At 41.6% G+C, this 27,199-nt stretch overlaps 1 protein-coding gene across 2 annotated transcripts in view; it reads right to left on the bottom strand.

Moving 5' to 3' along the window:
* ATP13A4 (ATPase 13A4) overlaps positions 1-26,319 on the bottom strand; it is a 41,602-nt gene extending 15,283 nt beyond the window's left edge. The window contains exons 1-16 of one of the 2 annotated variants that reach the window (XM_086617961.1): positions 26,251-26,319; positions 18,167-18,340; positions 15,522-15,659; positions 13,199-13,269; positions 13,026-13,106; positions 12,086-12,155; positions 10,410-10,544; positions 9,918-9,990; positions 9,140-9,271; positions 7,814-7,984; positions 7,223-7,380; positions 3,747-3,935; positions 3,368-3,429; positions 2,507-2,657; positions 1,070-1,156; positions 241-394 (exon numbers count right to left, since the gene is read on the bottom strand). In XM_086617961.1, the coding sequence (XP_086474087.1) occupies positions 241-394; positions 1,070-1,156; positions 2,507-2,657; positions 3,368-3,429; positions 3,747-3,935; positions 7,223-7,380; positions 7,814-7,984; positions 9,140-9,271; positions 9,918-9,990; positions 10,410-10,544; positions 12,086-12,155; positions 13,026-13,106; positions 13,199-13,269; positions 15,522-15,659; positions 18,167-18,340; positions 26,251-26,319 (1,915 nt within the window). Of the gene's footprint in view, positions 1-240; positions 395-1,069; positions 1,157-2,506; positions 2,658-3,367; positions 3,430-3,746; positions 3,936-7,222; positions 7,381-7,813; positions 7,985-9,139; positions 9,272-9,917; positions 9,991-10,409; positions 10,545-12,085; positions 12,156-13,025; positions 13,107-13,198; positions 13,270-15,521; positions 15,660-18,166; positions 18,341-26,095; positions 26,159-26,250 lie in introns of those variants that run through there. The other variant, XM_009981556.2, reaches the window with a different exon arrangement.
* Positions 26,320-27,199: the final 880 nt, after the last annotated feature.

Below are 27,199 nucleotides of genomic sequence, written 5' to 3'. Positions count from 1 at the left end.
ATTCTGGCAGAAATTGGTACACCTCATATAAGAGTTGGTACTTGCTTTTGTCTCTCAGCAGTCCTTCTTTGCTGAGAAGGGCTGTATGAGAGACTTGGAGCACAACAGAGAGACTAACTTTTCAGGCTGAAGTATAAAGTCTTAGACCCAGAAATCTCATTTGGACCTTCTACTTCATTGCACCATCAAAAGTCACTTACATATATGTGTTTTTAGGAAGCATTTATAAATGTTAGTTACCTGTTTCTGCTCTACATAACATGGCTACCATTTCTGGAGCTCCTTTTGTGAAGACCTGTTGTTCCCCACCAATTTCCTGAGCAATGACAGACATCCTTTGCAAGGCTGAAGAGAATGGAAACTGATGTAAAATGGTAACTCCTTCCACGGGCGCCTAGGAGAAAAGTGAGTGGATTAGATACTGCAGCAGGGATTTTAAACTCAGGCCAAAGGATTTTAGGTCTGTCCTTTGGGCCATGGTAAGAAGCTAACCATGTATAATCAGGTGATTTGTCACAGTAGAACAGAAAGGACTGGTATGTAAGGAGCAGGTGAAATTTGAACAGAAAAGTTCACTGATAGTTTTAGTGGACTACTAGATGTAATTTACTGAAAGGAACTCACTAGTCCTGTTTCTTTACCAAGACTCTGCTAGGTTTTACACTGGTCTTGCAAAGGGAAAATGGATGTCTGAAGGTGTCCTCCTTGGTGTATGTCACCAGTAACAGTCTGACATCAGCTACTAGACTCCACTGCAGTCCTAAGTGCTTTTAGAGATCTTCACCACCCAGCTGAGTTTGGACTCGAGTCTTGAGCCACCAAGACAGGAAAATTCCTGAGCTGGATAATCTGTCATCCAGCATCCCCCCGCTTCTGATGTAAGCAGCAAACTCCCCCAGGCATCTCTTTTTTAATCAGAGAGAGGAAAGCAATCTCTCTGCAGGAAGTAAAAGAAAGACAAAGTGTGGAAGAACTGTCTTGGACTAGGACAAGAATTTCTCTACTGAAAGGTAACTCTTACACTGACAGTTTAACTCGATCATGAATGTGATTCTTACAAATAGCTTACAGTGCTGGCTTTAGGCCCAGGTCTAACAACTGTGGCACATGTGGATCCTTGACTTTCAATCTGGTGTCCACTGGAATCACCTATCACCTGTGCATTGAAAGACAAAAAACTTTCAGATCACAGCACCAGTAGAGCTGAAAGAAACCTCAAGGAATCGTTTAAAGCTTTTATTTCCCTCTAAACAAGGTATCTTATTAATTCCTAGGACTGTCTGCTCTCAGACTAAGAATCTCCAGTAATGGAAAACCTGCTACGTCCCTTGACAATCAAATCCAGAGCTTCACCAGCTTTACTAAGTTACTGCTGTACTCTTGCACAGCAAATAGATTATTTCCTCTCACTGACAATAAATCCTTTATTCATTACAACCCACTTAAATATGCAAAAATCTTTAGATATAACACAGACCCAATGGGGAAATAACAAACAAGAGTTGGTACTAATGTAGAAAGTACCATCCTCTGAAGTATTCCACATACCACACAAAATGATTGTGAGGAACAAAAATATTTTATGGTGTCAAAGGGCACACAATTATTCCTGTTTCATATGAATTATTTAACAGGATTATTCCTGTTTAATTTGTAATTTTGATGGGTGTCTGCCCAAGGCTGAGATGGCAAGGTGACTCTCCTGGGGAAAAACACCCTCTAATTCCAGTCATTATTGTATAGTTTATTCCTTGAAACTTGGCTGATTTACATATTTTGCAGATACAAAACAGGTATTAAGCGTGGACATTGTCATCCACATAACTAGTTACGTGAATCTAGTTATTTACTACTCTTATCTTGCATCAGCAATGTCTTGTGGCTATGCCTTCTACCAGGAAATTACAGGCTGATTTCCTCTTATCTATCTCAGATTTGCTGCCTTTTAGTTTCCATAAATGCTCATTCCTCACCCTGCCCCGCCCCACCTGATCAGAGAGTAAATAGCTGCTTGTAGGTAATGGGATAGAGACTGAAAGCAGCTTTCACAGGGGCATGGGATTTCAAACCTGAAGACGGGGTAGAAATATCTCCACATTGACAGAGCTCTAACAAATGTCAAAGTCTTGTATCTAGCTCAAAGCTGGCAGAAGTCTTTTACATGCTCTGTAAAAGCTGTCTTAATCTGTGCATAATCACATCTGGGACTTCCTGTTATCTGGTAGCAGCCACAATGAGAATTGAAGCTCCAGTGGAGTTTGCATGATATCCACCACTTTCAGTCAAATGAGCTAAGTACTCAAAGTATCGCTTGGATTAAAGTTCTAGGCAGAAACAAGGAACATTTCTGCAAAAGCCTGAGCATGTGCTATCTCTTCTGGGTTTTAGCTGTTCTACTTCTGTGTAGGAAGCAGCTATTTGTATGGGAGGACTTGGGACATTTCTCCTTTTCGAGAACACCAAGAGTCCCCACTGCTATTTGCATAAAACCAAAGCAGAGCTTTACCCAGTTAGTGGCCTCGAACATCTTCACATCCAGCGGGTCTCCTTGGATCTTGCCCTCCCAAACAATTAGTGAATGACAAACCGCCATTGCTCTGAACATTGGGCCCCAAGGCAGGCTGTGCTCTGCAGGGAAGCTGTGAATGTCCTGGAAGCTAATGCAAAAAAGAACATAAAAATTACCGTTAGAGAACACCAAACGACATATGACTAACAGAAAAAAAAAGTCCTAAGTCAGGAGGCTGTTACAGTCCTCTCCTGTGGTCAGACCACAAGCATATTTCTGGGGACTTCTCATGCGCCTGTTAAAGGCTGGGATACACATGCTCAGGATAGGTGTATTCTGCATAGTTAAGGAGTCCATTGGGATGGACAGAGAAACAGATTATTGTAAAATACCATCCTTGAAGCTTGTGCAAGGAGTCTCGAGCTGCAAGGCTGGTATAAGTTTGAGCATTTTGTGCATATGCATTTCTGGAAATTTAAATGGGCAAAAACATGGGCACTGAAGGAACCAAGTGGCAACCTCGTAGGGAACAGAGACTTCCTGTCATAAAGGGCTGGAGCACCACTGCAGCTTTGAGATCTAACTTAGCATGTCTACTGCAAAGTACCGTGCTTGGGCATGCTGTGCCAAATGCTGACAACAGTGGCTGTATCTTTTTATGTGGAGCAGGACCCCTGGGATGAGGCAAACAATTCATTTTCCAGAGGCTACAGAAATAATATCAGAAATCCAAACATTTGGAACTTCAAACTGCTGTTTGACATTAATTGTCTTTCAGATTTGTTCATGCATCTAGGAGGAGAATCCAGTCACTGTCCCACCAAATTTAAATACCATTGGTGTGTCAAGGAGACTTACCAGTTTCTTTCAGAGGACAGCAACCCCCAAAGATCCAGGCCATCTTCTGTTAAGGTGCCAGTCTAAGTTAAAATGTACATTTAAATTAACTTCCCACATAACAGCTCCAAAAGGAATAAAAAGCAAGACTTATTTTAAGAAGTTATTGTACAGGAAATGGCAGCACAGCACAGAGCAGAAGTGCTACCATCCAATTCCTAGATTCCAAGAAAAACAACAATTCACAGTAGAGTCTGTTCAGACAACACAAACTTAACTCTGCAAGACTGGTCAGTGTGTTTCTAAAACACAATGGAAATGCTTGATCAAAACCCATACTCTTCCACCCCTAGCATGACTCCCATTACTAGTAAGAAAGTAAACACCACATAGCAGTTACTTTGTCAAAGCAGATGAGGTTCAGCTGTCCACACATGTTGATCCTCTGTGGGCTGATGCAGAAGATGCCCTTTTTCTTCAGCCTCCGCTGGGTATAAATGATCCCTGTTGTCAAGGCAGCTGGCAGAGCTGGGGGGACAGCAATAGTGATAACATCCAATGCCTTCTTCACCACTTCTCCTGCCTCCTCCTAACATAAAACCAAAGGCTGTTATCAGCAAGAGAGTGGCAAGGACTGCTGCTTTCATTGTTTGAGCATAGCCCTCTTCATCCCTCCTCCTCTCCACTGCAGATGCTTCAGGCTATGCTATTTTCTGCCTATGGTCCATCATGTACTCATCTCCCTAAGAAATTAATTGCTTTGATTTAACTGAAGGCTTTAAGGCTACACCACTGCTAAAGAGCAGCCTCCAGGCCTTCCTTCATTCTCCATGCCAACACACCTGCCAGGTAGAGCTCACAGTCTCCTCCAAAGCAAATGAGTTCAAACATGCCAGCTAGGTTACTACATCCTCAGCCAAGCCCAGTTTCCCATGATACAGCACACAAGAATCTGTCATTTATATGGGCATTGATCCAACTGCCTACAGGCATAGCTCTGGACTCCATGGGAGGGTGACAGGTGAGAGATGTGGGATGGTGCTGAAAAGGAGGGCAGAATGCATGAGCTAATGATTTCTTCTGACCTTATGAGCTAGGAGTTGTGAAAGGAAATCACTTTTACCTGCAGGAAGAGACATGGAAGTAAAAGTTACATTTCTAAAAGCCATCTTTAATTTGGGAGCTTAGAGGTCGGTGTAAAACAGACTGCCAGTATGCTGAATGTCAGCACTGTTATTCTTGGCAGTTGATATCACTGGTAAAGGATTGAATGCATTTCAAATCGGGGTCTCAGAACTGAGGCACTGCATACTAAAGAAAATTTGCTGTTTAGAAGGATCTGCAAACCATCATAGAGTTCTATTACTCCTGCTTCTGAGCTTGGGACTTCGACCATAAATCATGTTGCATTTGAAGTGTCGAATTTTCATTATGTTCTCATTCTCCCTTCATTGATACTGTTCCAGACCACAGAAAACACCAGTTTGATAATATTTTGTATTGATTTTATGCTAGAATGAAGCACTTACCACCTTCAGATAAACACACTCGCAGAAGAGAAAGCATTTAGTATATCATGTGACTGAATCTTAACACCAGTCTGACAAGACAGTTTCATCTACTGTGATAGCATCAGCATGTGTTTTACATATCACAAGGGTGAAGTTAAACCAGAAAAAAAAAAAAAAAGGAAAAACTGCAAAGCAGACACCAAGGTATGTTCTTAAACACACTTTCTTTTGATATCTCAAGGGAAATTAATTTTCTGAGCTGACTGTAGATTATTCCCAAGGAGAAAAATGATTCAAATGCTGAATTGCAGAGTCAACCTCGCAACTCAGGACCTGGACTTTACATTGGCAGATAATTATCAAGGCATGAAATGATTTCTTGAAAGTTTTTGAAGAAGTTCTAAAGCAATTAGGCTTTAAAAATTGGAGAACTACAGTCTACAACTATTTCTTACATTGACCTTGATGCACCAGAATGAGTGAACCATTTCTAAACGGGTTTCAGGCAAACCCTCCAGAGATTGAGAGACCAATATGGCAGGGCCCTGGGTGCCCTAATAGGCCTTAATTATCCTCACCAGCCTCACCTCCACCCACACCCTCTGCTCATCGGTTCAGGAGCTCCATCGAAGCTCAGGCCTGCGCCTTCAGTCCCTGTCTGAGCCATGTTGTAGGTGTACCTGCCTCTAGCACTGTCTCCTGGATGGACACCTTTAGACATATGTTGCAGCCTTGTCTCTTGTCCTCATCTCCTTCTGCTTCGAGTGGTCTGCCCAGATGATTTACCACTTTGCCTTGCCTGGGACTACTGATGGGCTGTTACCAGCACCCGGCTCCCCCCACCATGTTCCGATACTGTGTGACTGTGCCCTGGTCGTTGAGGGCACCACCTGTGCTCTGGTCACCCTCGACTCCTGGCTTGCCATTCCCTAGGGAATAGCTGACCCTTGCTGCTTCCTGACACAGTAAGTCTTAGTTGTACATCGAGAAACTTGATTAAAACAGTAATATAGAATTAATCAACCCATGATGTACATGGCACATTAGAGAAGAGCTAACACAGTCTTTGCAGAGGGAATTAATACCCCATAAACTTCCTGGAGAACTCTGGAAAAAAACAGTGGAGATGCAGGTGAGTCAATTGATACAGGATAGTTGGATTTGCAAAAGTTATTTCCCAAAAGCTCTCAAGAATATTAAGCTGAATGATAAGTGAGTGAGGGTTACCTCCCTTCCACGCCCGCCGCCCCCCACCCCAACCCCCAAAATGGCTACACAAAGATATGAAAAAAAAGGCAGAAGAAACCGAGGAGTTCTTTATAACATCAGTAAATTGCAGGGATCTGTGTTTACACCTGTACTGTTCAGGGCTCTGTGACATGGAAGAAAGGTGGCTGAACGAGTGGCCAATGATCTCTAAATCATGAATAGTACAGGAAACATCAAATAGAAAGCAGCTGTTTCTCCAAAACAAAAATCTACAGTGCCTTCAATGATTTAGACAGCAGCTTTAAGAACATTTTTACACAGTACACAACAAAACAGTGGGAATCATTGTCACAGGTGTTGTCAAGTCCAAGGCATGAATTAATTCAGAAATATATTAAAACACACTCTGGGGGATTTTCAGTGGCTCTTACAGCTAGATGATCTAAATACAAAGACAGCTTACTGAACTGTTGAACATTTCTCTGCAAGAAGTTAGAAGACTATACCAGGGAAGAATTATTCTATACTTGCCCTACTTCCTAACCTGTTTCCACAAGCATTTGATACCAGTTACTCTCGGAGGCAGTGGACAGGGACAGATGGGTTTTTGATCTAAACTGAAGTTTTTGGAAAGCTGCCTTTTCACAATGACACACCAGTTTGTGTCCTATTTAACCTATAACTCACTTGTGATTTTTCTAGGAATGTATAAAAAGTGCTACAAAAACTCTGTAAAAGCTACTTGCAGAGCGTCAAGCTCTTGGGATCTCCCATTTTCAGAGCTCTAGAAAGTATTATGTTAATTACATGCATTGATAATTACATGTATCAGCAAGCGTAGGGCAGGCAACACACAATAAGAGTCAGTTGGCCTACAGAAGGCTGCTGATAAGACGTGCAGTGCTGGCATAGGATTTCCTAGGACCTCAGAAGAAATGACTATTGGGAAACAGTGGGTTTTGGCACCTTGAAATTGAATGTTTGAGAGCTTGTGTGCTGCCACAAATTCAATTACATTGTAAAATGGCCTCATTTACTAAGGTAAAAAGGACAGTGACAAGGGCCATATTTTTATATATAAATGTATATAAGGCCACTCAAGTTTCAAGCCTCTTGAAACTGGGTGTGTCCATTTCTCCTGCATTTAGTAACTCACCCCATTAAGAGTAAATACACACACTGCGTAGATCATTCCAATGGCTGCAAATGCTATGAGGCACATCAGGAAACGGAGGGCATCCCTGTACAGCTTGAAGTTCATGGGTTTAGGGTAGAGAATGGACCTCACCAGATCCCCTTTGGCTGTATTGAAACCTGGAAAGACAAGCTAAAATCATTCCAAGGGGAAAACATTTCCAAAAGTTCTCAACAAAGAATGCAGGGCTTTAAAATGACTGATACTTTCTATAACTTAAGAAAGAAGGCCCAGATCTTTCATTTCAGTGTATGTAACCTACTCTGCAGAATACAGAAAAAAAGTTACTTTTGTCTTAAGGAGGAGGATTTTTTCAGTCTCAGAAGCAAAGCAAAATTCTTTGTAAACATAGGCTAGTGTTTTTTGTAAAAGTTGTGCCAGGCAAACAGAAACAATGCATAACAGGTTAGACCAGCCCAGGATATTGATTCTCCATCTGACTGTTGTGAACTTGGATTGACACCTTTAACTTAATGTGACTGTGCACATGATGTCAGACTGTTCCAGTAAGAAAAGGCACGAAAGGAAAAGCAAACTGAAGTGTTGACTGACCAGTCCGCAGCACCACAGCTTTCACTGCTCCTCTGTCATCTGCCTTGGTCTGTATGACCTCTGTTCCACAGAAGAGGACATGTTTTCTGTAATCCTCTGCACAGTACATTCTCCAGGGCTTGAAGTTATCAGCTTGGGGTAAGTGGGTCTTTGTTACTGGAATACTTTCCCCTAGGGAAGATTAGATCAAATGAGGAAAACTGCAGTACACCTTAAAATCATCCTGCTGACTTTCAAATAAATACAGCATCTAGACATCTAGATTGTAAGTTAAAGGTATTTACCAGAGAAGCCAGTTTAGGGAAATGTTATTTTTATATTGTGACATCTTCAGAGTGACTAAGAGTTTTAAGCCTAGCAAGCAAACAGACTCTGCCAGAGAAAAGCTCTCTTTTGCATCAGTACAACAGCTTCATGTGAGTCTGAGAAATGAAAGCAGTCCGAGGACTCTGAACCCTGGCTGTAGATATACAGACTTGAAAAGAGACCTGAACTGGTGTTGCATGACTCCACTTGATGGCCACAAGTGTTTACCTAGTTTGAACCTCATGTACAGGTCACTACACCACTCCCTTAGGCAGATTAAACATGACATTCACTATTTCCCCTTCCTAGTAAAAAGCAGAGCCTTTAGCTCAATGCTTGACGGCTGACAAATATCCTATTTATGTCAGAGCAGATACTAAGGTGAAGCAGAAGACATATTTTCTGACACCTGAAGCTTTCTAAATGAAAGGGGGTTCTGGAATTTCTCATGTATATGAAATTTCAGAACTGTTGGTTTCAGTTCAATTCAGACCAAGGCCAAATTTAAAGACAAGAAACAGAACTATGAACACCTCCTGCATCAAAATCCCTGCTTTGCTTTGCAGTGAACTCTAGCAGGTTGGAGATGTTGCAGCGATCAACAATGAGACATTCACAGTGACCGAGAGGCACCCCTACAGCCTGAGCAGACTGTGGGCCCTGTGCAAGAACAACTTTGCTCTGTGCCTACTATTTCTTTTCATGTTCTGCTCACTTCTTTTTACTGCCCACTCTTTCCTTTCTAATCAGAGGATCCCTTCCTAAATTCTGCACCCTACAAAGGAAGAAAAGGATGAACTGCCGTTCTTAAAGTCCATCTTGTCCATTTAGATAAGCTGGGCCTAACTAAAATTCAGTCTTTATTATTGTACAGACCTGAAAGAATCCCTTCTTAGGCCAGCTACGGACAATCTCATAAAAAGGGTGATATATGTTAACACTATATGTCCCATGTCACTGGCTGAAGCCATAGCGCTATGATGATGTTTTGATGGTAAACCTGGGAGGGATGAGCTGTACCTGTCAGCATGCTTTCATTTACAACGCACTGTCCGCTGATCAGGATGACATCACAAGGCAAGAGGGTTTTGCCCTTTTTCAAAACCAGCATATCTCCAGGAACAAGATGGTGTGATTCCAGCTCTTGGAAACCTGTAGATGACACGTAATGTAAACTTTGTGCTTCATATATTTCTCTGTGGTAAGGAGAAAAAATACAAGGAACTATCTGCTGAACATATTGTTGCTTCTTTATAATGGCTGACAAACAAAGGACCACAAGTAGAATCTAAGAATACAACTTCCAGTATTTAGAAAAGCCTAGGCATAAGTTCGAACTGCAGAATTCCTTCTTATCATCTCCCCAGGAGCCCAACCAATAGTTAGTGTTCTGATGCACTGACCTAACTGTTGGATTTACATTTCTTAGTTTGACTTTGTCTTTTTGGATTGTGCTCTAAATACCATGCCAATGAACAGACTTTGCATGGAGCAATTAGGTGGACTCTCAGCCATTTAATGGCTATGTGGCTGGCTTTGTCAGCACTGCTTTAAGAAAAACGACATAGTTTTCCTGATAATTTTTTGCTAAGTCTGAGCTCAAACAGTTATGAATATGATTGATCTGCCACAACATACTTCTAGGTCAAATTAACCCAATCTGCAGAAGATAGTTAATCAAGCTGAGAGACAGAAGAGGAAACTGCTCTAGAAGGAATTTGATACTATACATTCTTGGGTTCGATATAAATTGCTGTAGAAATGAAACACATTGAAGAAAGAAGCGTACAGGAGTCACCTTCCTTATTTCTGCAGACAGTGACGATGATGTTGTTATGAGACTCAACCAGTCTGTGCAGTTTAATCGATTGCTATAAATTAAAGGAGAACACACAAAAGTGTTACATCTTACTTACATAATGCAATTCATGCACTAACAATTATTCCCTTTGTTATTCGTGGTTATGAGAGCCCTCATAATCTGGGGCCTGGCCCTGCTAGGAATTATACAATCATACAGAGAAAGAAATGCCCCACCCTAATTATGGAGAAGGTGTAACAAAAAGTTACAAAGCAAAGCACTGGAATGGGGAAGGGAGGATGTGGGTAAAGAACCACACAGAGATTATGATGAGTAGGAGGCCAGACCATTGCACCTGCTACTACACAACATCACGAGACTAAACCTCTAAGTAACTCTTAGCACTCTATGTGTGTGTGTTGTAACATCCTGGCCTTTCCCAGATGTTAGAATTAAATCCTCCTTGTGGAAAAAGGTGAGGCGTCTCACCTGTCTAAGATCATATACAGTCAAAAAAATGGAGAGGAGAGACATGATTATGATGGCAGCGGCATACTCCATGTAATCTTCAGCAAACCACAGACACACACTGAACAGCTGGAACACGTAAAATGGATTTAAGACCTGTTTGGAGAAAGAGCAATACTCAAGAGCTGGCCACATTTAAATGGCTCCAGTATACCCAGTCAGTTCATCCTGTTAAAAATGGGCTGGAATAAAAGCTATTGAGCTAAGGGTTGTGTCTCCTGACCCCCTTTCTAATTTTGTAAGCAGTGGCTTCAGTCTAATCAGATTGGACCATCTTCATCTGACAGAAGGGCCAAATAATCTGAACCAATAGGATGTTATTTGGGATGTGAATGGCTCAGCCCAAGCCTTGTTCTGCTTGCTTCTTCGCAAGAAATGTACCAAAGGTGAGAGAAGAGCAGGTTGTGCCATGAGGATGGAGCTCACATACCATAGGCACATCTCCACAAACACTCTGTTGAGGCCACATATAGCCAGTTCCCGTCTGAAAAAAAATACGGGTGCTTTACATGGTGCCATGCCCAGAGTCATGAGCTCATTGGATCTCTCTGCAGCTGTAGGCATATATCAGCTACTGCTGTTCTCTTAATCTCCACTGATTAAGAGACAGCCTTTGCCTGGAAGGTTTGAATTCCAGTGCAGCTCGTAAACATTCACCAACCCTTGTAAGGCGAACAGAATGAGCTGGCAGGACACAGATACACACAAATACCAAGCAGCCATACAGGCATGAGGATGGAGGACAGGGAATAATGGAGAATAAATGAATTTATGGTGATTTTTAAATGAGATTTGAATCCTGATCTGGGGGACTCAGTCTCCTGAGTAGCTGGGACTACAGGCATGCACCACCACGCCCAGCTTTTTTTTTTTTTTTTTTTTGGATCAGAACATAATAAAAATAATAGGAAGAAGAAGAAGAAGAAGAAGAAGAAGAAGAAGAAGAAGAAGGAGAAGGAGAAGCAGAAGCAATAATGATAAAATAATAACTCTAAATAATATGATAATAATATATACGAACAAGTGATGCACAGTGTAATTGCTCACCACCTGGTGACCAACGCCTGTCCTGTCCTGGCAAGCAATCCTAAATCAGGTAAGTCCCAACACCGCAATCCCAGATGAGTGAGAGGCCCAAAAAGAGAGAGACACAGAACTCCAAGAGACTGAGAAAGTCTCATGGAAGAGAATTCCCAAACTTCCCAGTCAACCATCATCTATATACTGGGCATGATGTAGCATGATATGGAATACTCCATTGGCCAATTTGGCCCTCAGTTCTAAGTTCAAATCATAAGGGGAGCTGTGGGCCCTTTGTCCTGGCCGTGCTCCCCCCAGCCTGTTGTGCTCCTGCACACTTGCAGAACATGGGAAGCTCCTTGATGTCTCAGTACCAACTATAAACATCAGTGTGCTACCAACGTTCTTCTCACAGCAAATCCCACACTAAATTCAAAACACAGAGCTCTCCTAGCTGCTGAAAAGAAAAAATAATTCTGCCCAAGCCAAAACCAGGACAGGAGTGTGCTTGATGAGTGAGTACTGGGAAGCTAATTCAGATATAGAATCCATTGTATTCTATAACCACACTCAGCCTTCCCAAGTAGCTTAGAATAAAAGCAACAGAAATGCTTAACCTCTTTGATGAGTAGTTTCCAAATAGGGATCACTGGAACATCAATAGTGTTTGGCCCACATATAATTCTCCTGTATGGGATAAAGATGTATCACTTACAAATAAAATAGTGACAATGTAGCTCACTCAAGAAGATGCAGCTTTCAATAGTCCTGAGAGCTTGTATCAATCTCAGTTTAAAGGCTGAGAGGATCTTCCTCCAAGAAAAAGTTAAAAGTTAAATGTCCCTACAGTACTTACATCAGCAAAGATGACTGTACCAGTGAAATCTACTTAAACAGACAGGAGGCATAACACAGCCATTCAGGCAAACGTTTCCATCATGCAAAAATTCCTTTGAAGCACCGCAAACAAAGGAATTCTGCACCTAAAACTGAAGGATCTAAAACCAAGTAATTTTGCATAAAGTTAAGGGTGATTTGAATGTAAGATTCAACATGAGCTAAGGTCAGAAGCTGGATTTCCAGTATTCAATCAACTGAAGATCATTTCTTAATTTAGCAGGAATACCTATTCTGTAAATTGTCTAATGATATTGCAGTTTGAGAAAATAAATTCAATGACCAGAAATAATTAATTTAGAAGTTCAATACAATTACATGGAGCACCACTGAAGAAGCACACACACAACTTATCTGCACCGTCTCATGGAGACTTTCTCTTGCTCCAAATAAGAACTGCTTAGAGTTACTTACAGGACATAGTTATTTCCTGATTGAGAACAATAACGGTGAATAATACTGAGGCATTTCAGAAACTTTGACAGGGAATACACAACATTCTCCGGCCCTTTCATTCCATTTTTCACGCATGTCCATTTCATCTAAAATTCTGTGCATATTAATGGATATATAAGAAACTCAAGGAAAGTGCACCAACAACAGTGAATTTACATCTCTTTGAAATCTATATGCTGAGTATTTGTGTTTTAAAATGCGTACCTGACATTCTGTTCATTGCAGGTGAGACCAGAACCAAATTTGGCATGTATAGCTGAGCAAGTGTGGTGGTCTTCTAGGGTTCTAAAATATAAAGGGAGTGTTTTCCTTAGGACATTACTCACAAAGAAGCTTGACTTCCTCATAGACTTGTGTAACCAGGGCATTGAACTCACCCAACTTTCTGGAACTGTTTTGCATAGACATTCCAGACATAACGGAGTTTTTGTACTTGGATACTTCTCACCTGCAAAACAAAACAGAGACAACATGTGCAACACAGAAAATAAAAATACTCCCAGGCCGGCTCCCAGATCTCAGCTAGGCATCCCACTGGTGTCAAGCACAGATAAAGCAAATTATATGGAGGGCAGGGAGGGAGAGAAGACAAGATTGCATATACTAACTCCTTAGTTATGTTATAGAGTGGAATCTCCACCTCGGTGCAGGTTCCAGTAAGCTTTGCAGATCTTTAGGTCAAGCAAGTACAAAGCAGCATTCTTCTCTCCTCATTTTGTGAAATAAGGAATACAGTCCTCACTCTCATTTCACACAATGAAGGGAAGAGACCACTGATGCAGTGGTGAGTATGCAGGCAGTTGTCAAAGCCTGTCTTCAGTCAACAACTCCCTTATCTTCTAACTGGCTTTGAGTAAAGCAAAGGGCTTCGGGCAGTTTGCAGGCATGGTGCTGAGTCCTTCAGCTGAGCAGACAAGAAAGATCATCCCAGGATACTTCCTGAGTCACTGCTAACGCTAAGCTCTTGCAGAGCAGTTACCCATCAGGAACACACGCTGCCATTTATAACTTGCAAAAGGAGTCTGTCCTGTCCTGCGCAACAACGACGAAGCCTATTAGAGATAATGGCGCTTCACATCAGCTGGAAGCAGGAAAGGCTACACACCTATACACCTAAGTAATAAAAAAATCAGCTCTAGGGGACTCTCTCTACCCAGTGCAATAAGCATTATTATAGGCCAATGAAATCTATACTCAACTCATACACTGACTCAAAATGGAGCTATAACCACAGTCATTAACATAACAAGAGGTCTGTAGTTAGGATTTCATGCAATTGGAGCTGCAATATTTGCAATGCTAAAAACTGGAGTCGGAATAAGAAACACAATTCAGTGCTGGAACAAGTCCTTGGGCAGCTCTTGGGTGCTACACATTACCCCGTGGACTTAGGTCGCTTATACAGCAAACAGGTTTTATAATTGACATATAAGTAGGGGCTTTCGTATTGCTAGTGAAGGATTAAACTGTTTGCTCTTTGCTGCTTTGAAATCTGTTCTTTTCTATCTAGATGTTTTGATTGATGTGAAAGTGTTGTTCAAAGGGCCTATTATTTGAGGGTTATATTGAGCTTTTTGTATTATTAATTCGATCCTCTGAAGAATGTTACAAACCAGTCTTCACTTTCATACTGTGCCAGTTGATTAAACTAGCTGGCACTAAACTTTCTTATGTACATTAATACACGCCCACATGAAACAGCAGTAATAGCAACAGCTTTGCTCAGCTAAAGTTAGGTTTATAATGAAAACACCTACTAAAAATTGCTAGACACAAAAATAAGTGCTAACAAGTTAGAAATCTATTTCCTGGAAGGCAATATAGCTCTTTTATGGGTTCCCCAGCACAGCGATCCACTACCTATAATCAAGACCCAGATATTAGCAAATGTACCATTGCATTCCTATTGCTCACACCAATTTATCGTACGTCTGAGCAAGACACATAACTGAACAGTCTAGTACTTGTTCTAAAATGAGGCAAATTATATTTACTCAACTCATGAGGGACCTTTTGATCTGCTTGGATCAATTAATCATCTGTCTTCTCCCCAGTGCCTCACTGGGACCTCAAAGCTATAGAACTGGCAGAGACCAGGATACATTTTTGCAGGAACAGTCAACAGGGCAAGATCTGACTTCAGCAAATGTAACTTAAAGCACAAATTGGTGCATACAAAGTCAAGAAAGCAAAATGTGTTTCAGACTCACCTTGATGAAACATTTCTGGAAATACTGACGCAGCTCTGCCTAGATACTTTTCTGTTCTATTCCCCTTCAGCTGCATTCATCCCTGCTTTCATGTTACTGTGGAAGCTGTGATGTTTGGTTCCTCAGTTTTCCTTCAGACACATAGCCACCCCTAAACTCCTTGATTCCTATGCCAGGAATGAGGTTTTGATTTGGAACTCTGATTCTTCACTACCAACCCCAGCGTCTTCAAGCTCTCCTACTTATAATGTAGGTGTTCTCTCAGGAGTAGTGAGGATTCTTTTCTCATAACCCACGTCAACGTAAGAGAAGATTTTTACAGAGGTGAGTACAGTTCTCCAAAATCTCTAGCTTGTTTTTCAACAGCTCACTGTGTTCATCAAGCTGCAAGTTTCTTAGCTGGTTATGTTTCACAGCTGACTTTCACTCTATGAAGCATGGCTGAGATTTGCTATCAACGCCCAGATGCTGCAGGGAATACTTCACTTACTTGCAAACTTGGCTTCATTATGGCTTTGCTGAAGATTGAGTCATCCTCAGCAGTGGCTGGATAATCCAGTCTGCTTTTGATATGAGCAGACACAGAGATCCATGTCACAGTCTTACGAGAATAAATCCGAAATTCATCCTAAAATAATATAAAAAAGAAGTGTCACAATTTCCCTCAAGATCAGATCAAACTCACTCTCTCCTTGGAGTGAATGATTACAGTAGGCCTTTCTAGAGCACCACTACAGCTTTTTTAAAGAACTAACCAACAGGGGCCTCCGAGAACCTGTGGCTGACAGATAAATCAGCCGAACGGAAGCAGAACCACAGTCCAGTGAAAATGTGAGTAATGCAAATAATTCACTAACCACAGGCCTGGTGCTTGGCTGGTAAGGATGGAATGTGAACATTCAGGTCACAATCTAGGACAAGCAAGCAGTACAGGACAATCCAAGATGCAGTGACCATACTGTAAAGGGAAAATCAAAAGGAACATAGCGCTGTACTGCAAAATGTTCAGTGCCAATACCTTTTCACAGTCATTCCCGTGTTAACACTTCATTGGAACGAGTGTGTTAGCACAGTACCTCCCTTATGGTACCTCAGACAAGCTTTTGCCATAAACTGAGTTCATGATCTTGCTATTTTTTATAAAATAAGTTCAACATTGGAACTGCCTGATAACTCGTGTTGGTAGTACAGCCTTAGAGATTAGAGCAACTACTGTAATCAGTACTCTTATGTTAAGTTTCAGTCCCGAACACTGAACCACATGCATTAAAGTCAACTATGAGACTGACTTCTATATCATGATCAATGTGTGAGCAGTTTGGTAGATGGAGAAAGCTGATCACCTCAACCAGCCAGGTTCTGAAAGCACAGTTATTAAACTTCATTTGGAAATGACAACAAAGAAATAAGATTCTGCACCAAATACGAGTCCTTTTGAATAATTTAAGGGTTCCAAAAAGAACTTTAATGATATTTATATATCTTATTTATTTGTGCACTTTTCTTCTTAAACTGGTATTTTGAGTACAATAACATTTATTTTCTGATATTTAATTTACATGTCAGAATTAGTAGACATCAGGATGCAGATTCAGATGGGAAGCAGTGAATAAGACAGGTGCTCATTATTTGAACTAGAGTCAAAATTCAGTAACACGAGTTAATAGGCTCTTATATTGCAATTGCAGAGATGATGATGAATTATAAATGAAGGTTTTATGTGGGGCAAAAGAGAATTCCAAGGATCAAGCTGATGGGATTACTTGTATCCTCATTAGCGGTAGCCATCAAATTTGAGAACTGACATAATCAGAATGTAGGGGAAAAAACAAAACTGTCATTTTAATAGAAAGAACCACAAAGGAAATTCAAAATTGTCAAATGCCCAGAGAACACTTTGAGAGAGCTTCCTGATAACAAGAACATACAGTAAGATTCAATTCTTGTTTAATTACATAAAGGATCATCTAAAAACTCACTTATATGAAAAGCGTTTGGCATGGCAAATTCATTTAAAATGACACACAAGTATAGGTAATTAAAAATGCAAACTGAACTGAAGATTAAAAAGGGAGATTAAACCTAATATGCTTCTTTTTTAAAAAACAAAAAGTACATACTCCAGCCTATTAGGATGCAGATTGTTTCAATATAAAATATTCAACAGGCAGATCTGTGATTTTCAAAAGATTTTAACTGCATGCTGCTCTGCTTGTTAAGAAGGTAGCTCAAATACAGTGGTAGCAAGTGATCCATTTTGCAATCGCACATTTTGCAAATGTCATTGTTCAGGAACCTTTGAAGCAGAACAAATCAAACTTCTGAAAGTAAACCAACCCTGCCAGCTCCTGCAGCATTCAGGTTCAGCTGGGATTCAGTCTCAAGTCTCAATTTGCTTCTTTTAGTGTTGTAGTAGCTTGCATGAAATGAAATCAGAGTTTGTCTATAATGCAGTGCTTCAGTACCGTCCTCAACAGATAGAAATCTGCATGAGCAACCTACTAGTAAAACATAACAGCCCTGAAAGCATTAACTGCAGGATTATGGGCTTATTGGACATGGGGAATGGCTAAGGCAAAATAGAAACATACCGCCAAGAAAACAAGTAGTCTAAGCTTGTGTTCTTCCTGATACTGATCCCTCATCACAAACTGTTGGACGCTGCTGGGGACTGAGCTAGACAAATCTTTGGTTTGGCCCACTGGCTAAATTTTTGGCAGAGAGGGTCAGCTTCACCAGGATGGCCAAGTGAGGGAAAAGCATCTGCTGGACACTGCCAATCAAACAGATGCTTTACAATCTGGAGCACTGATCTGCAATGTAGAAAGCACAGGGATGGTGGAAGGGAGGAGGAAGGACTGACAGCAAATAACACCTGAAATCACAGATATTACAGGTTTTTCCATCCCAATTTCTTTCAGCTTGTTGTCTGATCAGCTGTTACCCTCCATTCCAGTCATTATCTTATTTGTGGAATACTTGAGAGTTCTTTAGATCAACGATGGTAAAAACAAGATATTATTGCAGGAAATCAGCAATGTAAGAGATTTCAGCTAACTGGATTCCTTCCAATTAACTCATCTTCCAATTAACTACATACTAGGGACTAACGTAAAGATTAAAGTAGGCACCTACTGTTGTTCTGAGCAGAACAACATCCGCTTCTTCCAAGCTGCAGCGGGTGCAGTTTGCCCACACATCCCACTCGGGCTTCCAGTAAAACAGCAGCAGCAGAGTCCCACAGGACAAGATGTATCCAGCGATGCACAAGATCCTCTGCCAGCCTTGGGTTTTGTAGCCAAAAATCTCCTGTCAGCAAAGACAAGGAAAATAATCATTACTATTCCTCTTAAAGAAACACTTGGAATACTACACTTTCCCATCATCCACTGCTCTCCCATAGGTACTGTTTGGCATGGTACTGTGAAAAAACAAGTCATTTGGCTGCTTTCTGTGTCCTAAACAGGACTAGAAGAAAATTTTGCGTGTTCCACAGAAGTTTTCATCCACCTTCACAAAATCTGGACTGCTGTAGTCTGGACAAACCTCTAAAATAGTTTTATGCAGTTGTGAAACTCAGCATGAGACACTGTTATGTGTGTGCATGAGTTGGAAAGAGATCAAAACATAAAAGCCCTAACCTTTAGGCACCAAGTCAAAAAACCAGATTTGCCTGGTCAGCTTTTTTAAGGTCCCTGAGTGAGACAGCTGAAGAACTTGAGTATGTCTGCACTAGGGGAGGGAGAGTGGCACAGACTCACTGCAGCAGCTGAGACAATGTCTGCTTCGAAATCAGAAGCACTACTGCTGTCCTGCCATAGCAGTGAGTCTGCACTAATGTACCTACACTTCAGAGACTCAGCTATCGTCTCTGCGTGGTGCCGAGTGACACGGTGTGGCTGCACCAGCTGGAGCTGCTTTGCACAACTCAGCACATACACAGCCTTTGTAGGGCTGCTACTGTCTTCCATGATAGCTCCAGTATGGGGATTTTTGACCTTGCCAATGTGTCACTGTCCTAACATCCCAAAATAATTATAATAACTGTTGGTAAGAACAACTAATGAACACTTGCAGAATGCTTTACGTGTTCAGAAGGTCAAAGGAAGTTACTCACTGTAGCTGTATGAGTAGGTATTATTATTCCATCTTTACAGCGGCGAAATTGTTACAGAGAGACAAGCTGACTTGCTCAACACTTCAAAGGGATGACTGTCGGCATTGCAGTTTAACAGCTGCCAGGTCTTGGTACCATGGCCAAATTCCCTCTCAGTAGTGCTAGCAGGGACTTGGTAAAGGTGAAATGAAATGCATACAGTGAATTTATAGAAGAGAACCAGCCCTGATCTAAGATGGGAGATTGCATGGCTGCAGTTACATGGGGTGACGAGGAGAATTTGCTAACATAAGAGTTAAGGTGCCTCGGTCTCCTCTTCCTAACATATCTGCAGCAATTGTGCAATCTGCTTCTGAAGATCAGATATCTGCAGCCACAGATATTGCAAGATCCATTCACAAGGTGAGAAGAAAAGGCAATGTAATTGGAAGGATGAGTAATTTATAATTCCTGGTTCTATGCTGGTGTCTTTGCTTTTTCTGCGAAACGCAGGCCTTACCCAGTGGTTCCACACACTGCCTCAGCCTACCTACTCTATGTCATTCTCCAAAAGACAGACTCTATCTCCCTAGAGTTTCTAAACTCTCTCTCTCCGTGGAGTTTCTAAAGGGAAGAAATTGGCAACTATGGGGAAAAAGTACGGTAAACTACACAGGGAAGTGGCCTGCATTGCACAGGACTTGGTTATACCACCTTGAGATGCATACGCTCAGCGTTTTCAAAGGCTTCTATAATCTGAGCAGCCCAAGAGAAAAAGGCAACTTTGCAGCAGATAGAAGGAAGCTCATGGAGGACAGCAGACAGGCAACGTTGCTAGAAGGTAGTTGGTGTGGCAGTCATGCTATTAATATTCACATGCTCTTAAAAAGAGGTAAAGTGCTCTCCATTCACCTCTGTCTAGTTGTATCCTTAACAAAAAAGTTGCAAAATTAGTGTCAGCAGCAGCATAAAGAATAGTACATAGAACAATGTGCACTTAATGTTCACAGCAATGCCTTACTAGCAAGATCCAGATACTTGATTCTAGACTTTATAGCTTGTCAACAAGGCAAAGGAACTCCCAAGGAGACAAAGATGCCTAAGGGAAGAACTGTTAAAAGAATGTGCCTTCGGATTTCCTCCAGTAAATGGATGGATCTGGAATAACTGGAATAATATTTTCAAATTGGGATGGGCACAAATATCAGGGTGGGGAAGAACGAGATTGCTGCCATGTGCATCTTGCTTCTGCCAGTGAATCATTCCTTTCACTTCCAGCTTTTGTGCCTTAAATCTAAAGTCCGAGAAGTCAATAAGGCTGTAGTTAATAAAATTAAGAAGGGAGAGGGTGGGCACTCGGCATGTGATTGGCAGTCATTTGGAATAATCTTCTATTGGCAGTGTTCTTCTCCACTGAAATGCTGAACGATTCCCCAAACCTGATACGACAACATAACCATAGAGCTAGGGCAGACTCTGTCTTTCTCTGCCTAGGAAACCATGCATCTATATATCAAAATGTGTATCTGAGCCCCCCTATGCCAGCATATGTTTCCAGGCCTTTGTTTTCCAGAACAGTTTCCTCTCAAAAATGGTTTGATCCCTTAGATCTCAAGACACGTTCCAAAACGATGCATGCATCAGTATTCCTTGTCTTGAGAACTAGGAGAAAGACAAGGAAAACAGCTCAGCTGAGAAAAAAAGGCCATGTTCTTAAGACATCCACTACTCTGTCTGCTGGATCTTGCTGCTTCTCACAAAGGACTTTCCTGAGATAGATGACTTTCCTGGAGCTGTTCTGCCCCAGTGCACATTCTGCCCTATGAACAGAGGTGTTGGTTCATGTTCATTGGTTTGTGTCTTGATGAACATGAGATTGCTGAATATAGGTGTTCAGGAGGTCTAAAAAGAGTAAGCTGGGAAAGAATAAATATCAGATTTTAACTGCTGGTTTGTATCAGGGTGTCCATGCAAGAATCTAAAGCCAAAGCAAAGTATTTCCCATGGCTTGGAAATGGCTGGAGTTAGATACCTGGGCCACATCATTCATAAGTAAAGCTAAGCAGGGAAATAGACTGAGATCCAAGCCTAGCTTGTGCCGAAGTTCCCTGGGCCAGAACCTTTCAATACTTAACTTCAGAATAAAATGTTCTGTTAGGTTGAAGTGTTTTTCCTGACCCTGTGCCTTCAGCTAGAAGGACTATAGCAATGAATGCTGCACTCATAAAAAATACATTTAGTACATAAATAACTCCGTGTTGAAACAGAAATAGTACTAGTACAAACACTTCTCATTTGTCAAATAAGTCAACAGTGGAATTCTTTAGAAGAATTCTGAAAACCATTATCTTCTCAAAAAAAAGGTGAATATTAGACCCAAACCCACAACAGAGGTATCCACAATGTGCATGAAGAAAGGGGAACAGGCACACACAATGATGCAGGTTTCTCAGCAGGCTTATCTAGCCATGTGAATGCCTTACAGTAATTAGGGTTTGGAAATTCTTCAAGCTTATTCAGGATTCACTAGGCCTATACTACAAAGATCTCCAGCAAATGCATGTCCACTATGGCAACAATGCTTCCAGGGCTGGCAGAAATCCTGGTGTTGATGTCACCAGCAAGAACGTGTCTGTCAGGTTGGTTTTATGTTGCTAAGGAAAAGAGAATAACTTTTGCTGGGTTGTATTTCATTGCACAAAGAGGCTGTGCTGATGCAGACATGCTTCTTTTGAAGATGGGTCTGATGAATAGAGATTTCCACCTTGACAACTTTTCTACTGTGTGAGCAGATTTTTCAGGTCAATGTGTGCATTTGGTGTATATAACATTACAGTCAAATAAACTGGGTTCCTGAGGGCACAAGACTAAGAGATGGTGGAAAACAAAGCTAAGATTTGCTATCTGTAAGACTCCCAAGGGCTTCTCGTTATCTCACAGGAGGTAGCACTGTCTACAAAAGAGACTGGTATGCAGGGCTTATCTCATCTCTGTAGAATAACTTTTAATAAATTGTAGTGTTTTTTAAAACTTTGTTTCCTCATTTGTTAACATCCCCCTTCTCTTGACTCCCAATAGTCAGAAGAGTGACTAAAACAAACTGGTTTAACTTGTGACTGAAGGGTCTAGGGACGGGCCATGGATTATTGGACAGAAAAAGGTGCCAGACCTGCTCAGCTGGCAGAAAATGTGCTTGTTCCAAGAAAGGTTCTTAGCTGCTTTTACAATTAAACAAAGAGCACTCAAGGGCTTATTACTCTAGTGTCCAGCAAGTCTTTGTTACTTACGTTTAAAAGAAAATTGCCTGTAACTGCTAAGTCATTTGCACAGCAGAATTTAAATGCAGAAGTCAAACAAGTTCAGGCGACATTTTCTTTGGTGAAAACAAGACCCGCAGCTACCAGCAAGGAGCCTAAACAGTGGCTGTGAACTATCATATTTCTGGCAACCCAATCACCAGGTATCCTATTACGAACAACCTGTTGCTATAACAACAGATAATAGGATTAGACTTGAAAGACTGGTTAAGATTCACAAGGAATTCAATAACTGAATCTCATTCTTACCAACTGGAACCTGTTTCATCAGATGTTTGTTTGTTCCCTCTAAAGCCAGTAGCAACATTCACTATCATTCCATTAGGAACAAGGTTGTGCCTTTCAGATTCTATCTTCACTTTAAGAGTTAAATTTTTCAAACTCAAAGTATATAAAATTCCTGGATCGGATTCCCTTCAGAATTTTGGCATCCCAAAGGTGGCAGACAGCTGCCAATATGCAGTGGCAAAGTGGGGTTCACCAGCTGACTGACTGCAGTTGTCTCATTCCTTCAGACATAAACAACTGGGGAACGCGTGCTTAAGACAGGCTTCTGGCAAATCCTTCCTGAGAGAGCAGCTTGTCAAAGTCTATCACGATCTTTTGCACTGCAAGACTTATGCTTTGCACTTTAGGGAATGATTAGTCCCAAGCTGTACAGAGAAGAGTATCAAGGGCATAAAGCTGTGGTTTTCCTCCCTCTTCCTATTCCACCAATTACTTCTTCTCAAAAACACCTTTGAGCAGATCTTTCTGAAGGAAAAAAAAAAAAAAGCATGCTAATTCCTAAAATAAACCCCTTCCTATTACCATATCTATTAGCCCTCTCTAAGGCAAGATGCTGTGTCCAGAGCTCTCTCACACTACTGAGATCTTTGCGGTACTACAAATGGTTGTGAAGAGAGAGAGGTATTATCTCATGCTCCAAAAATATATTGCTAAGTTTTAGCTGGGTACCAGGAGAGTGAACTCTCATTCAAGCAAATGTGCTCCAGCCACGTAAAGTAATCCCAAAGATGTGCACAAGGATATATAGGGTAGATTTCCTAAATCAGAGTGATTATTCTTAAATACAGGACTACCCAGCATCTCAGCTGTACCAAGAAATGGAAACACTGAAGAAAACTGGGAAGTATTTCTTCTCATTAGAGCTCCTCAACTTTCCTCAGCAAAACGGACAGCTAGTTCAACACAGGAAAGCATTGCACGTCCAGAGTCCAAATGAATCACTTGCATGCTTTCAAAATTACTTGAACTATTTCACTCTGGAAGAACTGGCACCTGCACAATGTCAGCTGTTACATTATTACACCAAGCGATACGATCTTGTTGGAGAAGTCAAGAACTGCTTGTTAATAATTCGGTTCAGGTGGATTGACTGTTACAAATAATGTCAAAAATGTTTTTCATGGCTTAGAATTTTAGAAAAACGCTGTAGGGTCACTGAGACTATTATGTGCCAGTGCCACTTGCTGTGGCTGCCAATGATTTAAAATATGTGATTTTAACAAAGAATGTCCGCACATAATTCTCTTTCACCCCATGTACTCTCCTTCTCCCCTTCGCTTAAACACAGCCTTCTTTGTTTCTTCACAACTTCTCTCACTCACATATTACTTTCTTTTTCTCTTTCACACAAGTACGTACACTAGCTGATCTCTCTTTCTATACACGTTTTTTTTTCTCTCATCCTCTTACAGTACCTCAGACACCCTCACAGGTATCTTCCTCTCGCTCAAACTTGTAACTTTTTTTTCTCTCTCTCTCCCATACGTAACAAAGACATACACATACCTGCCAATTCTAGCACAATTTGTCTACGGTTTTCATTGCACCTACTTTATAACTGCTTTATCAATCTTTTTTCTGTGGTTTTCAGTTGGGAACCCCAAGTGAATGAGCACTCCTTACGCTCCTTGCAGGCACAGAGAGCATGGCAACTGCCAGACACTCTGGATTCACAGTGCAGATTGACTCAACACCATGCACACACACCAGCTGCGCATGGAAAACCTCAGATTCACAGTGTAGATGCCTGAGCCCTGGATTCATGACACGTGTGCTCAGTATAATACTGGTGAGAAACAAGATCGTTACTGGGATAGCTGGCTCCATGCAAGCACAACTCGTGTGTCCCAGTAGTCCACAGCTGGAACCAGACATGCAGGGTACAATACTGTGGCTCTACAAAGCACCAGACAGTCCACTTAAACCTAATTATCTCAGGCTCGATTCTGGTATTGCTAGTGACAGTGCCAGTAGTGCGGAGAGAATGACAGGGTGCTCACCGTCCTAGAAGGACAGGGCAGGGTGGAGCACAGACACAAAACCAGCAGTGGTGAGGAGCTGGGGAGCAGTGGCACATCAGTACCAGGGCTAGAGCCAGGAGCAGGGTGCTGGAGCAGGTTTAGTAATTCAGAGGCAGAGCCAGCTGGGTTCTGCGGTGTTGCACTGATCTAATTAGTCCCCCACCCTCAGAGCCAATGCCTCGCACTTCCTGCAGTGCTCAGTTTACACTGCTGGATGACTCCGTACGGCATTCTCCAGCACATCCCAGATTACTCAGGTTTGCATTATGCAGAATATGACATCTCCCCTGCCGTGCATGGCAGAATGCTGACTGAAAACCTGTGTTTGTATTTAGGGATAACAAATGTCTATGTTTTTCCATGACATGGTCTCTTTTTCACTAAAAGAGCATTCTCAGTATTCTCTTCTGATTTTGAAGATTTCTCTAGGAATTTTTAGAAGCGAACAGTCATGTCACCTTGGAAGTGACTGCTTCACTAGCTTTGCTGGAGCTGTTGTACACCCAGAAATCCTACACGCACTCATAGCAGAGCTACAGTGACTTTGCAGCACGGGAATTTTGAGAAGCACTGCATTTACCAGACATGCATGAGAATTGTTGCTGTACAGCCACATCACGGGTCTGACATCTCCAGCAGAATCTGTTAGACAGACAGAATGCACATGTGACGAATACAATCCGTAACATGCAGTAATGGCAAAGCAGCTAAGAAGCACTGAACTTACTACAGTAGTGCACTGGGCTTACTATTTAAGAGAAGTGCCATGCAGTAGATCAGATATTTTGTGAAAACATACGACTTACTTCCATACGTTATGCACGTAAACATGCTCCTCCCTGGGAAGCTCTGGAAAGAAATACGGTAGTTCTGTATTTAGAAATCCAGCTCTATACAGGCATGCAGGTTGGAATAGTGTTGCCAATTCAACAGACTGCATTTGCTAACAATTTATGCAAACAGAACACATGTGCATTTATGCTCCAGAGAAAGCCAAGGTTCCCAGTCCTCATCTAACTGGAGCTGACCCCAGACATTCAGCTGTCAAATGGCTAGGAACACTGCTCCAGCCTGTCCCTCAAGCTCATGTAAGACCACCTCCACCTAGATTTATAATGCCACACCAATAATCTGTCAAGACATCCTCTGTTGAAGGGGATATTCAATTAAGTCCAATGGACACACACAACTTTATTTTCTTTCCACTAAAAAAATTATATTCCTTTCTCTATGAGAACATCCCCACCATCCATAACTAAACTACAGACTGTAACATGTTATTGCAGAACACGTGCCACCTGCTGCTTCAAGCTGAGAAAGACTTAAAGCAGATACGACTCACCATCTCATTCTCTTCTCCCTGGTTAAGCTGTGCATAATGGTTCTTGGCAGGATTCTCCCCCATGAAATGACCCTCTGGAGACCTTCTAGAGCACCCTCAGGACAGGTCTTCAGCGTTGTGTGCTTGAACATTGAGGAAGTGCTCTAAGTACACACCTTCCTTAAAACTCTGCTGATGTTTGAAGAATAGAGCTCCTCCCTCTCTGTGGAGTTAGCAGGTAACATTCATCCCTCCTCCCTTCATTCTGTTGTTGGGAGTTTTGTGACTGCAAGGGTACACATAAAATTCACTCAAAGACACTGCAAGAAAGAAAAAGTTAGATCTCACAAGTGTTTGCCACAATATGACTCCAGGTCATAACTCTGACAGGTGCAAGCAAGTGCTGCCGGCATGCAGCTTTCAGGGGAGGGCAAGAGGGGAATGTTATTCTTCAAAAGATTATGGAATCACTGGAAACCAGGAGTGTGTCCAAATGAGAAGGAAAATAGACACTGCTGTAGTTACACTCTTAGCAACCAGCCTGAAATAAGTGTCCAGCTGTGATCCCCACATACGCCTCAGAGAAAAATTCAAGCTCTGGGATTGCAAACAGGGGCCCCAGTTTGTGTAGGTGGATTTGTGAACTGTGTGTCAGGATCCAGCCATGTAGGATCTGTAACCAGTATTTTCATTCATTATTGAGAGTAACATCACAGAATGTCTTCTGACCTCATCATATAGCTTTGGGAAACCTCATTGAGGTTATTTACTCACTCCTGGGGGAAACTAGAGTTCCCCACTCATCTCAGTGAGCTGGATACAAATGTCTCTGACCTCCAAATCAGGGCCAAAAGGAAGCTGGCAGAAAAACAGCACTGAGGGTTTTATCACCTCCTTTTTTTGCTAGTCAGGCTGCACTTGTTTATTAGTCTTATGATTTATTTTCATTACTATTTCCTCTTCCTTTGCTACTTTTTAAGAAGTTACACACCAAGAATTTTAAGAATGAGGTCAGGAGAGGCAAACGTGTTTTTCCAGCAAATATGTTAAGGAAATTAAAATATTATTTCTAGGGTGACTAGAACAGCTCAAGAGGTGCCAAGTTAGTTCCTGTTCATCAGCATT

Source organism: Tauraco erythrolophus, chromosome 11 (genome assembly GCF_009769465.1).
Source record: "Tauraco erythrolophus isolate bTauEry1 chromosome 11, bTauEry1.pri, whole genome shotgun sequence".
Taxonomy (NCBI): Eukaryota; Metazoa; Chordata; class Aves; order Musophagiformes; family Musophagidae; genus Tauraco; species Tauraco erythrolophus.
This window is presented reverse-complemented; position numbering and strand designations above follow the sequence as displayed.